At 56.9% G+C, this 18,178-nt stretch overlaps 10 protein-coding genes across 10 annotated transcripts; 5 read left to right on the top strand and 5 right to left on the bottom strand.

Annotated features, from left to right (window-relative positions):
• Window positions 1-297: 297 nt before the first annotated feature.
• On the top strand, window positions 298-933 carry EX895_003519 (uncharacterized protein; the record flags this gene model as incomplete). Its single annotated transcript, XM_029884117.1, has 2 exons — window positions 298-682; window positions 761-933. The coding sequence occupies 2 exons, from the start codon at window positions 298-300 to the stop codon at window positions 931-933; spliced, it is 558 nt and encodes a 185-aa protein (XP_029739490.1).
• Window positions 934-1,144: 211 nt separating this feature from the next.
• On the bottom strand, window positions 1,145-2,947 carry EX895_003518 (uncharacterized protein; the record flags this gene model as incomplete). Its single annotated transcript, XM_029884116.1, has 1 exon — window positions 1,145-2,947. One exon carries the CDS (start codon window positions 2,945-2,947, stop codon window positions 1,145-1,147), a length of 1,803 nt encoding a protein of 600 aa, XP_029739489.1.
• Window positions 2,948-4,258: 1,311 nt separating this feature from the next.
• EX895_003517 (uncharacterized protein) lies at window positions 4,259-5,653 on the top strand (the record flags this gene model as incomplete). Its single annotated transcript, XM_029884115.1, has 1 exon — window positions 4,259-5,653. One exon carries the CDS (start codon window positions 4,259-4,261, stop codon window positions 5,651-5,653), a length of 1,395 nt encoding a protein of 464 aa, XP_029739488.1.
• Window positions 5,654-5,827: 174 nt separating this feature from the next.
• On the bottom strand, window positions 5,828-6,581 carry EX895_003516 (uncharacterized protein; the record flags this gene model as incomplete). The annotated part of the gene is made up of 2 exons (XM_029884114.1): window positions 5,828-5,941; window positions 6,030-6,581. The coding sequence occupies 2 exons, from the start codon at window positions 6,579-6,581 to the stop codon at window positions 5,828-5,830; spliced, it is 666 nt and encodes a 221-aa protein (XP_029739487.1).
• A 334-nt stretch (window positions 6,582-6,915) lies between these two features.
• EX895_003515 (uncharacterized protein) lies at window positions 6,916-7,373 on the top strand (the record flags this gene model as incomplete). Its single annotated transcript, XM_029884113.1, has 2 exons — window positions 6,916-6,976; window positions 7,066-7,373. 2 exons carry the CDS (start codon window positions 6,916-6,918, stop codon window positions 7,371-7,373), a joined length of 369 nt encoding a protein of 122 aa, XP_029739486.1.
• Window positions 7,374-7,691: 318 nt separating this feature from the next.
• Window positions 7,692-9,164, bottom strand: EX895_003514 (uncharacterized protein; the record flags this gene model as incomplete). The annotated part of the gene is made up of 1 exon (XM_029884112.1): window positions 7,692-9,164. One exon carries the CDS (start codon window positions 9,162-9,164, stop codon window positions 7,692-7,694), a length of 1,473 nt encoding a protein of 490 aa, XP_029739485.1.
• A 787-nt stretch (window positions 9,165-9,951) lies between these two features.
• On the bottom strand, window positions 9,952-10,440 carry EX895_003513 (uncharacterized protein; the record flags this gene model as incomplete). Its single annotated transcript, XM_029884111.1, has 2 exons — window positions 9,952-10,053; window positions 10,153-10,440. 2 exons carry the CDS (start codon window positions 10,438-10,440, stop codon window positions 9,952-9,954), a joined length of 390 nt encoding a protein of 129 aa, XP_029739484.1.
• A 527-nt stretch (window positions 10,441-10,967) lies between these two features.
• Window positions 10,968-14,621, top strand: EX895_003512 (uncharacterized protein; the record flags this gene model as incomplete). Its single annotated transcript, XM_029884110.1, has 1 exon — window positions 10,968-14,621. One exon carries the CDS (start codon window positions 10,968-10,970, stop codon window positions 14,619-14,621), a length of 3,654 nt encoding a protein of 1,217 aa, XP_029739483.1.
• A 42-nt stretch (window positions 14,622-14,663) lies between these two features.
• On the bottom strand, window positions 14,664-15,764 carry EX895_003511 (uncharacterized protein; the record flags this gene model as incomplete). Its single annotated transcript, XM_029884109.1, has 1 exon — window positions 14,664-15,764. The coding sequence occupies one exon, from the start codon at window positions 15,762-15,764 to the stop codon at window positions 14,664-14,666; it is 1,101 nt and encodes a 366-aa protein (XP_029739482.1).
• Window positions 15,765-16,100: 336 nt separating this feature from the next.
• On the top strand, window positions 16,101-18,011 carry EX895_003510 (uncharacterized protein; the record flags this gene model as incomplete). The annotated part of the gene is made up of 1 exon (XM_029884108.1): window positions 16,101-18,011. The coding sequence occupies one exon, from the start codon at window positions 16,101-16,103 to the stop codon at window positions 18,009-18,011; it is 1,911 nt and encodes a 636-aa protein (XP_029739481.1).
• Window positions 18,012-18,178: the final 167 nt, after the last annotated feature.

Here is an 18,178-nt window from a genome sequence, read left to right as displayed (position 1 = left end):
AATGGAAGAATGTGGATGGTCGAGAGGCGTGAGAGGCGTGAGAAGCATAGAGGAACCCTTAAATGCGAGACTCAGCAGCTTTGTTTTGCATTTCCGTCTCCCGAGCCTCACTAGCCAAATTTGGCAACGAACCGCTTCGACCAATTCTTCCTATCCCTCCATTGCACATCTCTGCTTTCTTCCTTGCCCGCATCCTCCATTCTGGCCTGGCATTCCAACTAATCTGCGCTTTCAAAGCTTATCTAATCGCCTCTGTCTCCGTATTGGCTGTTCTCCCGACACCACACACAGCCAACCATGTCGATGGAAGCCTTCTCAGCAGCACGTAAGCAAAAGCTCGAGCTACTTCGACAGCGTCGCGCCGCCGAGCAATCCGGGTCCACCCTCTCCACCTCCTCCCACGATGCATCACTGCTCATCAAACGACATTTTCGCAACTATGACCCCATCACCGGGCAGATGAAACGCTTCACTTCAGCACGCGATCTGCCAGATACCGTCGAGAGGGATGTCGACGGGTTGCAAGAGCAGACGATCGCCGAAGACGAGCGCAGGAGACAAGAGGAGCTCGACCTAAACAACATTGCGCCCAAGCGACCCAATTGGGACCTGAAACGTGATCTGGAGAAGAGGCTCAAGAAGCTCGAGAGGAGGGACAAGGAGGCAGTCATCATTCTTATTCGTAAGTTTTCCCCTTCCCAGCTGCGCATAGCGGCGAGAACACAGACTGACGGTATCTTTGCGTGGGTGCGGACGACAGGCCAAAGAATCCAAGCTCAGCAAAAGGCAGCTGGTCTTGACGCAAATAGCGCGGATCGTAACGAGGCCAACCTCACCGGTTTGAGCGCTGAAATCGCCGCGACAGCAACAGCCGACTTGGATCGCGAGGATTCGGACCTCTCTAACGACGACAGCGAGAGCGATACCGAATAGCGGTGCGCTTTGGATCCCTTGTTTCAGCTCTTTGTGCCAGATTATGTACCGACTTTTGACCATTGTATTTGTACCTCGCTCAATACCACCCCACACTTCTCACACATAAGATGGAAACCGTGACAAGAAGAGATCGTATTCTGGTGATTAGCAAACATGCTTGTTTGAGGATTCAACACTACATATCAAATAACAGACTCGCAGCACAGGTTCAACGGGTCCAGCTGTTGAACAGCCCGATATCATCAGCGCCGTTCATAGGACCGGAGCAGCCAACGTCTTGCTGCTTGTCCTCCTCCTCCTCCTCCGCCTCCTCGTCCGTCAGACGGCGTTTGCGGTTGCCGTTGGCGCCGCCACCATTGAGTACGGCAGCCGTGGGTTCTGAGGCCAGCTTGTCGTCGTTTGCGACGCTGGAAGCCGAAGGACTGGCACGGCTCGCGTAGAGCTTCTTCTGGCTTTCTGCAATGACGGGGATCTTGCCCGCTGCCTTCTTGGCCTTTGCGTTCTCGCTGCGGAGGTGTTCAAGATGAGCAATGTACTCGGCGTCCACACCACCCGTGACATAGTGACCGTCGAAGACCGAGCAGTCAAAGTGCTTGAGTTCTGGGTTGAACTGCTGCACCGAGTCGATGAGGTCCTCGAGCGTCTGATAGATGACCATGTCGGCCTGGATGTATTCAGCGATCTGCTCGACGGAGCGACCGTGCGCAACGAGTTCCTGACGCGAGGGCATGTCGATACCGTACACGTTCGAGTAGCGGATAGGTGGCGCGCACGAGGCCATAATCACCTTCTTGGCACCAGCATCACGCGCCATCTGAATGATCTCCTTCGAAGTGGTACCTCGCACAATCGAGTCATCAACAATCAACACGTTCTTGCCGCTGAACTCAAGCGCCATGGCGTTGAGTTTACGACGCACGTTCTTGCGACGCACGCTCTGACCAGGCATGATGAAGGTACGACCGACGTAGCGGTTCTTGATGAAACCTTCACGGTAGGGGACGCCAAGGTTCTGTGCAAGCTGGAGTGCAGCAACACGCGAAGTATCTGGCACGGGGATGACGACGTCGATCGACTCGCCCGTGGCTTGGAGTTGGCGACGCACTTCGTCTGCAAGCTTGTCACCCATGGCCATGCGCGAACGGTAGACCGAGACACCGTCCATGACACTGTCGGGACGAGCAAAGTAGACGTACTCGAAGATGTCAGGGGCGAAGGTGAAAGCGTCTGGCGAGTCGGCGGGAGGCGTGAGGATGCGACGCGAGACGGCGTGTTTTGTGATGATGACGGCCTCGCCAGCCTTGATGTCCTCGAAGTCTTCGAATCCAAGCGCGTCGCAGACGACTGACTCGGAGGTGAAGCAGTAATCCTTGCCATGACCTTCGATTTCGCCAGAGTCTGCCGCCGACGAGGGTCGCGAGCACATGCCAAGGGGACGAATGCCGTTGGGGTCACGGAAGGCGATGATACCGAAACCAGCAAGCATGGCGATGCACGTGTAACCACCCTGACACTGCTTCATAAGATCGCGGATGGCGGTGAAGATGTCTTCTTCGTTGATACGGAATTTGCCCGTCTTTTGCAAGTTGTTGGCGAAGACGTTGAGGAGCACCTCGGAGTCCGAGTCAGTGTTGATGTGACGGTGGGCGTCGGCATCGAGGAAGCGACGGAGCTCGTCGGTGTTGATGAGGTTACCGTTGTGGGCAAAGGTGATGCCATAGGGAGAGTTGACGTAGAAGGGCTGCGCCTCGGAGTGAGCAGAGGAGCCGGCAGTGGGGTATCGAACGTGACCTACACCCATGTTACCCTGAAGACGGGCGACGGCGTTGACGTCAAAGACGTCGCGAACCATACCGTTCGCCTTGCACTGGTAGAAGCGACCCTTGTGACCGCAAGTAACGATACCGGCGGCATCCTGGCCACGATGCTGGAGGAGGGAGAGCGCCTCGTTGATCTCTGGCGCAGCCGACTGATCGACCGAGGCGAGGAGAATCGCAGTGATTCCACACATGATCGCAAAGACACAGACACGCGAATGGGTGTGGCCTACGAAGCAAGAGGTGTGTTCGAGATGGAGGGATAGAGAGAGAGAGAAGGAAGCGATGCACGAGGCGGGTGAGGCGGATACCTGAGAAGAGAGAAGGCAAGACGCAACGTCGAAGGGCCGACGCGATATATTCAGCTGCGCTTCTCAGCCTACAGGCTTTTTTTTCTTCTCCTTGGTCAATTTCACCGCGCCACACGTTGACCGACCCACAGACTCACACGCCCGAAGCGGCGGGAAGTCATCCGAACCTTCACGCATTCTTTGCTACTGTTCGCCAGACTACCCAGGATCGAAATGGTTTTTTCAATACAAGAATCTCATCTCGGTATGTCCGAACAAAGGGCGAGAGAGCGTGGGAAAGGAAGGTGGGAGGTGAGAGAGCGAGGGGAGAGAGAGGGGCGAGAAATGCTGCGCAACCCTAACCAGGATCTTTCCGTTAGTCACGGACTCGAGAAGAAATCAAAAAGAAGGACGAGGAGAAAAAATTTAGCTCGCCTCGGGTTCTCTGTTCCTCCGCCTCGGCACAATTCCGATGTGGATGGGAACAACAACAGCCTGAGTTCACTTGTCCGTTCGGCTCATCCTTCGAGGATATCGTTCTTGAGTAGGTCCAAAAACTGTGAGAGGATCAACGTCCAAGTCTCTTCACGATTGCAACATGGGCATGGAGTCACACACGTCGCCACCAAGCAGAAGAAGCGGGGTCGTCCAGTCACAGTCATACACGTCTCTGTTCACAGTAAAGCCGAAGCACCGACGAAGAATTTTGTTTTCGCGCTTCGGATTGTCGAAGCCGTATTCAGCAGATCGGCGTCTTTAACGCCTTTGAATCGGGTTGATCGTGGTCTAAGTGGGTGAGACAGCTCCAAATTTTTCGATTCTGTAGCGGTAGCGGCTACGGCGCTTCAAAAAAGGGAGGGTGAAATGAACGGCCTCTTTTCCTTTTTTTTGTCGGGTTGGACGGCTCAGAGAGAACGTCACTGAGGCTGCAGCTCGACCCAAAGCTCAGGTTGAGTTTCCGAGCAAAAGTCCTCTTGCTTTCTCTCTCTACCAACTCTCAATCGTCCAGCCCCTTGATCCTCGACATCTGATCATACTCTGAGTGCAGAACATTGCATTGGAAAGCGCTCGACTACAGCTGCGTCGTCGGTTCTCGGTGTCGCACATTCGTTTCTTCGGAAGACTCGTCCACCTCCGGATCTAGCCCAAGGAATTCATCACTTGGGAGCAGCACGACACGTTTCAGTTCCCGACCCATTCCTCGACTCCTTCAAAATGACTGCCGCCACCACTGCCAGCGGCAACGGCGCTGTCGACCAGGTTGCCGACAAGCTCGCACAGACCACACTCCCTGCCTCGTCCAACGGCACCAACGGTGACTCGAATGGCCACACCAACGGCGACCACGGCAACGAGGACGAGGGCGAAGATGGCGAAGATGATGATGACGACGAAGACGAGGCTGACGCTGGTGCTGCCGCCGATACCGGTGCTGCCAAGAAGAAGAAGAAGAACAAGAAGAAGAAGAAGAAGTCCAAGGCCAAGATGACACAGACCGTCCCCCCTCGTGTCGGTCTCACAAAGATCTTCACCAACGGCAAGTACCCCGTCGGAGAGATCCAGGAGTACGACACATCCAAGTTCAGCGAGGAGAGGAAACGTGTCACGGGCGAAGAGCTCCGCGAACGCGAGAGACTCGTCCAGCAGGAGGAAGGTTTCGACTACAACATCATCCGCCGTGCTGCCGAGGTGCACAGGCAAGTGCGTCAATACGCACAGAGCGCCATCAAGCCCGGCATGAGCATGATCGAGATTGCCGAGATCGTAGAGGACGGCACGCGTGCGCTCGTCGAGGCCGAGGGCTTCGAGTCCGGTATCGGTTTCCCCACTGGTGTCTCGGTCAACGAGTGTGCCGCGCACTACACTCCCAACGCAGGCGACAAGCGTGTGCTCCAAGCCACCGACGTGCTCAAGGTGGATTTCGGTGTGCACGTCAAGGGTCGCATTGTCGATTCGGCGTTCACGCTCAACTTCGAGCCCACCTGGGACCCTTTGCTCGCTGCCGTCAAGGCCGCCACCAACGCCGGTATCAAGGAAGCCGGTATCGATGCGCGTCTGGGCGAGATTGGCGCTTCGATCCAGGAGGTCATGGAATCGCACGAGTTCGAGGCCAACGGCAAGACGCACCAGGTCAAGTGTGTGCAGAACCTCAACGGACATAGCATCGAGCGTTACTCGATCCACGGCGGCAAGTCGGTGCCCATCGTTGCGATGCCCGACCTCGACGTCAGGATGGAGGAAGGCGAATACTACGCCATCGAGACGTTCGGCTCTACAGGTCGAGGTTACGTGATCGATCAGGGCGAGTGCTCGCACTACGCGCGAAAGAAGAACCTGCCCAAGTCGATCCCTATCCGCGTCCACTCGGCGCACGGTCTGCTTCGCACCATCAACAAGCACTTTGACTCGTTGCCGTTCTGCAGACGTTACCTCGACCGTGCCGGCGAGAAGAACTACCTCTTGGGTCTCAAGCATCTGGTCTCGTTGGGCGTGGTGCAGGACTACCCGCCACTGTGCGATATCGCCGGTGCCATGACGGCGCAGTACGAACACACCATCTTGCTCCGTCCGACGTGCAAAGAGGTGGTTTCGCGCGGTACCGATTACTAATTGCGTTGGGCGCATGCGTGCACATCACTGTATCAACACTTTTGCAATGACATCGCAGTAATGTTTTGCGGGGTTCTGTCCGCATCGTCTTCGTATCTCTCAGTAGCAACAACAACTTCAGATTAATATTTTCCATTTGGTTCTTGGTTAGATGCGTGCGGCTGCGACACATTGTCAAGTCTCGGCATACTTGTTGAAGATGTCTTGAGGAGGAAACACTGTGGGAGCCAGCTCTAGGTACTTGTCGTAGTCTTTTTGAGAGAAGCAGCACAGGATCACTCTTTCGATCTGCAGTTGGGCGAGAAAAGGGCGTGGGGTTTGTTCAGCATTCTCCCTTTTTGTGATTCTGGATGTGCAACAGACAAGTGCAGCTTACGTTTTTACTGTTGTCGCCCGTCTCGAGCCAGGAGCCGATCTGGTCGAGCGCGGCGGTGGCGGCCTTGTCGAATGGGTAGCCGTAGACGCCCGTCGAGATGCTGGGGAATGCGATACTTTTCCCGCCCACTCGCTTAAGCTCGTCCAGACTGCGGGCGTACGCGCTCTTCAGCAGCTCTTCGCACTCGTCGTGCTTCGCTGCCTTATAGACAGGTCCAACGGTGTGGATGACGTGCTTGGCCGGCAGGTTGTAGCCGGCTGTGGTCTTAGCGGCACCCGTGTCGCAGCCGTGCAGCGTTCGGCATTCCTCGAGCAGCTCAGGGCCCGCGGCGCGGTGGATGGCGCCGTCGACCCCACCCCCGCCAAGGAGCGAGTTATTGGCCGCATTGACGATAGCGTCCACGGCTAGGGTGGTGATGTCTCCGCAGTGGAGGGAGAGGAGCGAGGCGAAGGGGTAGATCGAGGCCGAGAGGGTGGAGGCGGCGGGGGCGGCGACGGTGGAGGAGGTGTAGAGCGATGCTAGCGTCGGAATTGCTGCCAGTTTTGTTGCCATTGTAATGTATCTGTTCGCGGCAGATGGAATGAATGGGTGTGGGTTTTGTTAGGAAGTCGGCAGTGAAGAGTGAGGAAGAAGGTTGGGTATGGCGAGCAGGGATGCTGTTCCAAGATGGTCAAAGCACGAAATGTGGAGGTTTGCAGCTTTTCTTCGCATGTCCATAATCACGATCTCACATTTATGCTCTTGGCGCGGGGGAAAATCTGAGATCGGAGCCGATTTTTGAAGCTGATGCTGCTCCTTCTTGGTTCTTCCTGTTCCACCCTTGCCACTCACACTTCATCATTGTCACCCACACCCTACTCCTCTCCAACACACTACACCGCCCAACATGCCACCTCCGCCTCAAATGCAAGGAATCCCCGGCGGTGAGCCGACCGTCTTCCAAAAGAGTACGTCTCTCGATTCCCTACCCTCGTTTTTCATCCTCCGCATTCCACTGACCACGCACTTCACATTTGGCTTTTGTCTCGGCTTGCAGTCAAGATGGGAGCAATGACGGGAACACTCGTCGGCCTGACAATCGGGTTCATCGGTGGAGGCATTCAGATCCTGCGTGCTGGCCCAGGACCGCGGGGAGCGCTCGGAACGCTCTCACAGTTCATGCTGAGTTCCGCGGCGACGTTCGGATTCTTCATGTCGATCGGTACTGTTTTGAGGACGGAGGGTATCGAGGCGAATCCGTATCTCACACCTGCGCAGAGGCTGGTCGCTCTCAAGCAGCAGGAGGCGATGTTGCACGCTACGAGGAATGGAGACGTTGACATTGAGGACAAGGAGCGCGTTTAGAGACCGCGCTTTGTAGGAGATGGAGTTAGATAGGAGCGGAACATCGAAAGGAGGAGAGAAGGCAGAGGTTGTGGCCTTTTCGCCATGTACACTACTCAAAACCACAAGCAGCTTGCACAACAGAAGCGGAATCAATCTCAAGAAGCTTTACGTGCTAGTCAAACATCTCAACATGATCGATCTGCTCACGAAGTCTTTGACACACACACACACACACACGCAGAAGTACGCCAACAGCCTGGTCGGGACTACGAGACATCGTAGGAAAAAAGAGAGGTGCTTTTGCGGTCGCGTATCTCTGCAAAAGGAGGCAGTCCATCACCAATCACTTCCACCATCGCCATCACCGCCGAAGAAGCCGCCCCATCCACCCCCACCATCGCCGCCGTTACCGCCCCATCCACCCCAGAAACCCTCGTCTGGCTGCTGTGTATCTTGTGCGCCTGCCCACGGATCACTCTCCCCGGCTCCCCACACGTCTCCCTCGCCTGACTGTTGCTGTTGCTGCTGGTCAACACCCCACCACGGGCTCTCGTTCTGTGGTGGAGAAGGCGTCGAGTCCTGTCCGTACTCTGCAGGATTCGACGGAGGCTGGCCTAGTCGTCCGTCTTCGGTCATACCTGAGTCAGACGCACCGTAGGGAAAGTCCATGCCGCTGCCGATAGCTCCGCCCGCAACGCCCGTTCCAAAGCCGTTGTCTGCTCCACCGTGGTTGGCGGGTACGTTTTCCCCCTGCGGCCCACCTGCGGGCGCTTCGGCAGCTTCTCCACCTCCACCGCCCATGCCACCCATGTAGAACCACGGAAACATCCCTCCGCCACCATGCATGCCCTCCGAGTGCCGGCTGAAGTAGTCAAAGTCGATGCTGACCGCGGTCGCCAGGGCTACTGCTCGCTCGTCCAGGGTCAGCGGTCGGGTGCCGTGGCTCTGGACCAGCTCCATGCCTTCGGCGATGCCCGTCGGCTTTGATTGAGACTCAGTAGCTGCAGGTGCAGACAGACGGGCGTCGGTCATGGCTGTTTCGCCGACCGAGTCGAATCGCAAGACATACTGCCCCGTGTCGGTGAAGATCTCGCGCCCAAAGCCCCGGAAGTTGCGGTCGATGGCGCCGACCAGCTTGCTATCTGCATCCTGCATCAAAAAGGTCCAGCTCAAGAAGCCTGCGTCGATCTGAGCAAACTGGACAAAGTTGTCTCCACCTTCGTCCTCATTGGTTCGTCTGAGGAAAAGCTCGTATCGACGCCTGTACAGATGCCAGCGCTGCTGCACCTCGCCGATGAGCTCGAGGTCGGAGTCCTGCGGAGCTCCGTAGCCCACAGGATAGTCCGAACGCACGGCGTAGATGTGCGCGGTCGAGTTGATCCAGGTGAACGGACGACGGATCATGAGCACCGGCTTGCCAGAGGCGTCCATCACGGTCGCGCGGAAGGGACGGTGAGTGCGCAGAAGCTGACGTTGCAGCGCCCCTCCCAATAAGCCTTGTTCTTCTTCGGCGAGGTATCCGACGAGTTCGCCGGAGGGAGCATGGATCGAGTACTTGTTGGCCTGCTCGAAGCCAAGGAAGATATTCATCATTTCGACCTCGCGTGTAACAACGAGGGCTGATTGCGAGAGGAGTCGTGTGGCACCTTCGAAGTGCGAGGCTTGCAGTACATCGCGAGGCTCGTGTGGAACGACAGCCGAAACGTGTACTGATGGGTCTGTCGGAGGATTCGCATGTGCGACTTCTTCCGAAGAGCGCGACTCCATCTCTTGACCGTTGGAGGTCTGAGCAGGCTCTGAGCCTACCATTTGCGACGCTGCCTCGTGGTGTGAGGTCGATTGAAGCTGGGCATGGCCGTGGTGTGTAGTGGACAACCGGCTCGGACCACGATGATCTCGTGATACCGTGAAGCGAGAACCTCTTCCCATCCTTCCTGAGGCTTTACTTGAGCTGGTTGATATCAAACGCGGGGATCGGGCCGTGAAAGCTATCGGTGTCGCCCATCTTGCTGTAGACCCGGACGCCATCGCAGAAAGATGATTTGGAGACCGTCCTGCAAGGCGCCGCTCGACGATACCGGCCAAGGCTCTAGTGCCAGTCATGGTGATTCAGTCGATGCAGGGGCGAATCGGCCGCTGCTGTCTATCAAAGAGATCGAGGAAGTGATGGTGGTAGGAGCAAAGGTAAGACGAGTGTCACGAAGCAAGCTCACCAAGCTGGCTGAGCGAGCGAGCACCTTTTCAAAAGTGGAGGTTCGAAGCCGCGCTTTTTCGGAACACGGTTGTGCAGCTTTTCATTGATGCCAATTCAATCGTGCACTTCATTCGATTGTCTCTGGCCGGTCGATGCATCTCCTTGCAAGCGGAGGACGTATCGAAACGGACCCCAAAGAGAAGCGACATGCTTCCTACACGATAAACGGTAAGCCGTGGGCATTGCGAACGAGACATCAATTCTGCTGACGTCTCGTTCAGCCGGCCACCATACTTATTGCGACGCAAAGCACACCTCACACGTTGAAACTTCGAGAGAGCAATTCAACAACGATGATGCAGAGATCGAGACGCAGTAATTACACAGTTAAGCACCGTCGCATTATACCTTGTGCTTGTGGTCGGACTCGGTTGTGACAGGCGTCGACTCGCTTGCAGAGGGTGCCCTAATTTCAGCCAAGTCCGAGAAGTCGTCTTGCTTGACCTGATCATCGGTGAGTAAATGGAAGATGATGGTGAGAGTAGAGGTGTCAGTGTACGAGGAAAAACGACAGTGACGTTGTGAACGGAGAAGAATACCCACCTTAGAAATCGAGTAAAAGTAGACGCTGGTGGCGAACCCCATGATCAACGAGCCAGTGAGGATGTTTCGCACGCGGTACGGCTTTCGTGCCCGCTTGAGGCCTTCAGAGATGCCGTATCCTCCGGGGTGGTAGGTTGCATGTGTGGAACGAGGAGGAACGGTGGAGCGAGTTGCTGAACCATAGGAAGCCTGAGACCCGTTGCTAGCTTGCGTCGAATTGTATCTTGGCGAGAGGGGAGCGCCAGAGATAGGTCTCGATGTGATCTTGAGAGTCGAGAGTACCAGCATGATGGCTGAATCAAGTTTGTCAAGTGGAGAGGAGAGTGAATGGTGTTGGCGAGTATACAAGTGGCAAGCACATGCAGAGAAGAAGTCACCTGAGCAACAAATTCAAGATCTTCCGAAATCCGGAGCGCTTCGCCAATTTAACAAATCCAGATTTTGGCCTAGCAACGCGAAAGCGCACAGGCTGACGCGCAAATGAACGTCGCAAAAAAGGCTCAGTTCGAGTCGCGAGCATGGACCAACACAGCGCTTTCGACTCGTTTAGCTTGACTTGACCTTGGCAAACACCATCAGCCAACGTCTTTCGGCTGCTCTTCGAACCACCTTCACTCTAATCATCACTGCACGCACGTCTTCCTATGCGCTCCTTTCCTCAACGATATCGATCAAGGCATCGCTACACTGCAAAAAGTCAAACAGCTTGAACCAAGTGAACCCTCAGCGCGGCCCTCCACCATCAACAAAGCCATGTATCACGAGCTTGTATTGATTGGGCAGTAGAGATCCGACGTGACACCCGCCTCACCACCATGCCCGGCATACCTTCCAAGCCAAACAATATACCCCTCGCCTCTTCGCTACCCAAAGTTAGCTTTCGCAAGGTACCGCCAGACGAAGCGCTCATCTTTCACATTCCTCCTGGCATTCTCGACATAAACTCCATCCCATTCGGCTACAACAATGGCTCCGAGTTTGACAAACCTCACCACTATATCCGCTATGTCGAGCCCATGGAGGGCGACCTCAAAAGGCAGGTCGAGTATGACATGGACGAGCAAGACCAGGAATGGCTTGATGCTCTCAATTTCGAGCGCCGCAAGGACGGCCTCGATACCATCTCCTACGAGATCTTTGAGATCATCCTCGACCAGCTCGAAAAGGAGTGGTTCGACCTCATGAAGCGCGTCCCACCAAAAGCGAGACACGGTGCAGGCACGGATCATGCAACTCATGGTGCAGACGCTGGCGAGTCTGACTCGGACGATGGCGAGGACAGCAAGTGTGCCATCTGCGATGACGGCGAGTGCGAAAACTCCAACGCTATTGTGTTCTGCGATGGTTGCAACCTCGCCGTTCATCAAGACTGCTATGGTATCCCCTACATCCCCGAGGGTCAGTGGCTCTGCCGCAAATGCACCGTTTCCCCCGATCGCGCCGTCTCGTGCATCCTCTGTCCGCACGAGGGCGGTGCTTTCAAGCAGACCACCACGGGCAAGTGGGCACATCTCCTCTGCGCAACGTGGATCCCAGAGACAGGTGTCAGCAACCCCGTCTATATGGAGCCCATCGACAGCGTCGAACGCATCCCAAAGGCGAGGTGGAAGTTGCAGTGCTACCTCTGTAGACACAGAATGGGCGCCTGTATCCAGTGCGATAACCGCTCCTGCTTCACCGCCTTTCACGTCACCTGTGCTCGCAAGGCCGGCCTCCTCTTCCGCACAGAACGCACCCGTGTCTCGCATCGCCTCTACGACGACTCGGACAACAGCGACGACGAAGGCGCCGAGGTGCTGCGCGCTTGCTGCCACCGACACATGCCTGCCGACATGCGCGATCAATTCAAGATCGACTTTGGCAGACAGGGTGCTCTGGATGACGACCGCTCCGAGACTTCCTACCGCGCATCGCCCTTGGTCTCACGCACGCGCGAGCTTTCGGTCGAGTCTGGTATGGGCGCACCCTTGATCTCGGTCAGTCGCCGCAGTTCCCTCGTCGGTAGCCACGACAGCGCAACAGCATCCAGCATCGCACCAAGCACGTCGAAATCCGCACGTGCCTACAAGAAGAGCTTCAAGGCCGGTCCACCCCTCGTTCCCGCTTACATTGCCAATCGCGTGCTCGAGTACATCACCAAGATCCATCTTCGCAAAAAGGCTACTGCCGTCCAGCTCATCGCCCGCTACTGGTCTCTGAAACGCGAAGCCCGTCGAGGTGCGCCCCTCCTCAAGCGTCTCCATCTCGAACCCTGGACCGCTTCGTCCCAGAACAAGGAGCAGACCGACGCACAAAAGGGCAAGAAGCTCCATTTCCTGCGCACCATCCGTGCCGACCTCGAACGGGTGCGCATGCTTGTCGAACAGGTGCGGAAACGCGAGAAGGAAAAGTTGCGTCAAGCACAAGAGATTCGAAACTCGCTCGTCGAACCTGTGTTGTTCCCCTTTCATACCGATCTGCGCACCGCCATTGCCAAGTTCGAAGCCATCGACAAGTACGGCTTCTTTGCACAGCCAGTCTCCAAGGTGGACGTTCCTGACTATTACGATATTGTCAAGGAGCCCATGGACTGGGCCACCATCAAGGATAAGATCACCAACAAACTCTACGATTCGGTCGAAGAGCTGCGCCAAGACGTGCTCAAGATTGCTACCAACGCCATGACCTACAACAAGGCAGATACCCCTTACCACAAAGCAGCCACCAAGATCCTCAGGATGATACCCGAAGTATTCAAGGAGTTGGCAGCAATCGAGACGTCCCATCTTACTCTTCACCAGCACAAGAATGCAGCTCAAGAGCAATCTGCGATGGAAGGCGAACAGCGCATTGGCAATGGCGACTCGGTTGCGGCCAAGCCCATCGCCGCAAAGGCACGGGGACAGCTGCTCGAGCTTGGGCTTGAGCCTCCGGCAGATCTGGTCTCACTGCTTCGAGACTACCGGTTGATGACAGAACAACAGCAGATCGAAATCCGACAGCAGGCTTATGGCACGAGTTCACTGCCTTCAACGGTGCACGTGAAGGCGGAGGAGGACGGCCATGCATCCACACAGGTGGAGGCGTCTCCCAAGCCACGTCAAAGACATGTCACGCCGGTGGTTAACCTGATGGAAGACTTTGTCCACCAGATCTACGTTCCGCCGCCGCCACCGCCATCAGCCTCATCTGCACGCCTGGCACCAACTTCTACAGCAAGGCGGCCAAGTTCTGCCAAGACATCAGCCACTGCAGCATCAGAGGAAAAGACGTCAACGAGGACCGGACGCAAACGCAAGGCCTCTGACACGCAGCCCCAAGAGTCAGTCGAGAGGAGAGGCACGCGTCGGTCCAATGCCATGGATGCTGCTGCCAAAGCCGAGCCGCAGCAAGCAATTGCAGAAGCTACCCTTGCCACACCTGCCCGCAACAAACGCCAACGAGCTCAGACCTCTGTTCAGGGAGCGTCGACGGACAATGTTGATGCGCAGAGTGTGTACAAGAAAGATGCAACAGCCACGGCAAAGTCGCAGTCACCGGCGACCTCTGTCAAGCCGCAAGATGGCGTCCAAGTGAAAGAAGACGTGGGTGCGCACGACTCTTTCTTGCTCTTCAACACTGGCTGGGTGCTTCCCGCGGGATCCAAGCGTCACCGCAACGCTGCAGCCAGACCGGAGATGATAGGCCAGCGACCACGCAAGATTTCTGCACCCGAGTCGCCCAACCCATCCGCTGCTGCTGCTGAACATGCTGGCCTAACAACGCCTCAACAGCGCCCAAGATCACGCACCGTACCATCGTCGAACCCTCGCCTCTCGTCTGCAGTGCCGGCATCGGCATCCAGGAGCAGGCGACAGAGCAACACGCGCAAAGAGGAGAGCAAAGAAGCGGATACGGCGGGGAGTTCCCCGTTGACGACGGACGACGAAGCCGAGAGGGACACGGATCGCAAAACGCAGGTCAAGCCAAGCAGGCTGAAACGCTCGCGCGAAAGGGAGGCGAGTAACGTTTCCGAAGCTCCTTCGGAGGCGGCCGCTGCTGCTGTCGGACCGTCCACCGCCGCACGACGCAGAGCTCGCACACGCACCACTTCGGCCGACGCGTCCACTTCGCCCTCCCCCGCCAAACGACTCCGTTCGGCGTCCAAAACGCCTTCAGCGACTCAAGAAGCGACAGATCACCTCGTCCATGCTCCTGCAGCAGGCACAAAAGTGTGGGCCAAGGTCGACACATTCCCGCACTTCCCCGGCGTCATCGTCACCGACGCCTCCGAGTTTCCCGCACAGGTGCTTCGAACGCAGCCCGAGGACGCAAGCATGGTCGCAGTGAAGTTCTTCGGCAAGCAGACGAGTTGGGGCTGGATCTCTCCGCACAAGATGGCGCCGCTGCTGGTGGATCAAGCGGAAGACGACAAGTACCTCAAGCTGGCAGCCAAGAAGGGCAAGACGAAGCAGGTCAGGGATGCGTATGAAGAGGCCAAGAGTAGTTAACTTAAGTTAGTTGATTGCGTAATTTGATTGCAGAGTTGCAGCTTAGGTCAGTCGGATGAGCAGGAACATGAGCATCCAGCTGACGATGACGACGAGGATGGCCGAGAGGGTGAACCAGCCCATGCTGCGAGCCTTTTTCGAGTAGACGCCGAGCTTGCCGCGAGTGCGTGTCATGAGGTCCAAGTTGGAGCCCAGGTCGGTGCCGGCTTTTTCGAGGAGGAGACGATCGCGTTCGAGCGAGTCTGCAAAGGCGAGCGAGTTGGATTTGAGCACCGAGGCCATGCGCAGGAGTTCGGAGGAGAGGGCTTCGTGCGTGGCTCGATCGGATTGCAGGATTGTGTCACTCGCGGTCGCGGTTGGAGGTGGCGGCGGGGATGTGGGGGCTGAATGGGAGGTGCGAGGGGCTCGATCATATTCGGACCAGTCGTCTTCTTCGAGGGAGGGTGAATCGGGTTTGATGCCGCCAAGTTTTGTGGTGGCAGGGTTGGCAAGGTGAATGTCGGGATCGGTGAGGACAGATTCAGCATCAGAGGCCGCCTCATCGTCATCATCGACTGAAGAGGTAGAGTGGGCATCAACGTCATCGGCATCGACCGCCGAGAGCGTCTTTTGCTTCCAGTATTCGTAACCCCGCCAGTCTCCCTTTGTCTCTTGTGCGGCAGACGCTGCCGCTGCAGACTGCGAGCGGACAGGCGCAGTAAACGCACCGCCCACCTCCTCCTTCTGACTTGAGACAGACAGCACGCAGAGAAGCGATTCTACAATCCCCACGCCCTGTTGTGTCCTCGCCAACGCTGTCTCCGTCGCGTTTTTTTGGGTAGAATCGAAAGGTGCACGCTGAAGCTGTGATGCCAGCTGCCGAAGGTTGGTCAACAACGTCAAGGTGGACCAGAACAGCTGCGGATCGTCGGAAGAGCCATTGTTGCCAGAAATCTGGACTTGCAGCGCATCGACGCGAGAAGCGAGACTTTCACTGCGTCGCAGAAGCGCGTCGGCGTCAGATGGGGAAGAGCTGCTGCTGCTGCTGCTGCCTGTGCCGGACGCAGAGGGCAGACGAGCGAGGTATTGCTGGAACTGGTATCGTGCGTTTGCTGACATCGGCACATCTTGCCATGAGCTGATGGTTCCGCTTTGCGACGACATAGTTAATGAAGTTCAACGAGGCGAAAGTTGGTGTGCCGGTGGTGGTTGCGAGGGCAGGTGTTGAGGTGGAGCTGTGATTAAGAGCACGGACGCCTCGAGCTCGGATCTCGGCAAATTGACTTTGAGTTGTTAGAGCATCGGAACACATGTGTCACGTGCAGTGGAAGATAATGCAGCCCTCTCAGAAGTGCTCCCAAGAAAATGCTTTCTGACTCGGTGCAAACGCTTCTTCCTGCTTTCGACCCTACCGTCGTTATCATCACATACCTGCGTCTAAGTCTCTTCCACATCCCATTAGAGGAACACTCACAAGCCGCTGCTACCAGTGTCCTTTTGATGTCACTCTTGCGGTCCTACATCCTTCCGAGTCTTCGTCAACACTCTTTTGCATTCGCGCTTCCCGCACCACGCACCTCGCAGCTTCGGTGCTTCTCCAACAAGCAAGTCCCTCCCGAACAGCTCCTCAAGTACCTGCGATCCGGCTCAGCGCTCTCCGACAACATGTCCGCCGTCAACGAGGCTGACCAGCAAAAGATCGCCTCGCTCCAGGCCGAACGCGCCCAGCAGGATGAAAAGGTACAGCAGCTGCGCGCTGCCAACACCGAGCAGTCGACACTTAAGGCCGAGATTGGCAAGCTCAAGAAGCTCGAAGCCCAGCTGGCCGCCTTGGGCCTTGGCTCTTCCAAAGCTGGTTCGTCCAAGCAAGAGGTCAAGTTTACGCTCAAGACGCCCAAGGGTACACGCGACTGGGAGCCGCTCGCCATGTCGGTTCGCAAGCGCATCTTTTCGACCATCGAAGACGTCTTCACCGCCCACGGCGCCGTCACCATCGACACGCCCGTCTTTGAGCTCAAGGAGATCCTCTCGGGCAAGTACGGCGAAGACTCGAAGCTCATCTACGACCTCCAGGACCAAGGTGGTGAACTTTGCTCGCTTCGCTACGATCTCACTGTGCCATTTGCACGATTCGTCGCCATGAACCCGTCCGAGTACGGCAACATCAAGCGCTACCACATCGCCAAAGTATACCGCCGCGACCAGCCCGCCATGTCCAAGGGCCGATTCCGCGAGTTCTACCAGTGCGATCTCGACATTGCCGGCGTCTACGACCCCATGGTGCCAGACTCGGAAGTGCTCTGCACGCTCGTCGAGGCACTCGATGCACTCGGAATCGAGGGCTTCACCATCAAGGTGAACCACAGGAAGATCCTCGATGGTCTGTTTGACATCTGCGGTGTCCCCGCTGACAAGATTCGCACCATCAGCTCGGCGGTGGACAAGCTCGACAAGAGCCCCTGGGCCGAGGTCAAGCGCGAGATGGTCGTGGACAAAGGTTTGGCCGAGGACGTGGCGAATCGCATTGGCGAGTACGTCAAGCTCAAGGGTGGGCGTGATCTGTTGGCCAAGTTGAAGGCCGATGCGGTGATGACCAACCACCCGGTGGCCTCGCAGGGTGTCAAGGACATGGAGCTGCTCTTTGACTATTTGGACGTGTACGGCATTTCGGATCGCATGAGCTTCGACCTCAGCCTCGCGAGAGGATTGGACTACTACACGGGCCTCATCTATGAGGCGGTCACAGCTGCTTCTGCGCCTCCCGGATTCAACGGAGGCGAGGGCGGCGTGGAGAAGGTGGCAGAGAAGAAGAGTAAGAAGGCCAAGAAAGGCGCAGACGGCGAGGACGAGGTGGACGAGTCCGCGGTCGGGGTGGGATCCATTGCGGCTGGTGGACGCTACGACAATCTGGTGGGTATGTTCTCGGGTTCCAAGAAGCCCGATGCCGTGCCGTGTGTAGGCGTCTCGATCGGCGTCGAGCGCGTGTTTGCCATCATGATGCAGCGTCTCAAGGAGAAGGAGGTCAAGGGCGAACGCTCCACCGTGCGCGCCAAGGAGGTGGATGTCTACGTCATGTCCATCGGCGGCGAGGGACTGCTCAAGGAGCGCATGCAGGTGACCAAGATGCTCTGGGATGCCGGCATCAAGGCCGAGTTTATGCACAAGGCCAAACCCAAACTGCCCCAGCAGTTTGCTGTCGTCGACAAGGAGGCGATTCCGTTTGCCGTGATTCTGGCGCCCAACGAGTGGGGCGCCGGCGAAGTGAGGGTCAAGCAGCAGAAGGGCAAGGAGTCGGACGAGGGGCAGGGCCAGGGCCACGTGGTCAAAGTGGACCAGCTCATCGAGTATCTCAAGGGGCTCGGCGCGGGCAAGGGTGCTACGGCGCTGGGCGACCGTCAGAGCCTCATTTGAGCAGCGTAGCGGTCAACTGTAGAGTTTTCTGTTGGTGGCGGTAATGAATGGCTCTTTTGGTGTACATCGCAAGGGTTGTCGGTGTGTGTCGGTGTGTGACAGCGTTGGGTTGACGCGGCTGAGTTGTCTTCGTGAGAACCGTTCCACGGTCGCACTCGTGCGTGCAG

This window comes from Sporisorium graminicola, chromosome SGRAM_21, assembly GCF_005498985.1.
Source record: "Sporisorium graminicola strain CBS 10092 chromosome SGRAM_21, whole genome shotgun sequence".
NCBI classification, from domain to species: Eukaryota; Fungi; Basidiomycota; class Ustilaginomycetes; order Ustilaginales; family Ustilaginaceae; genus Sporisorium; species Sporisorium graminicola.
The sequence above is the reverse complement of the archived record's forward strand: the minus strand, read 5'-3'. Positions and strand labels throughout refer to the sequence as shown.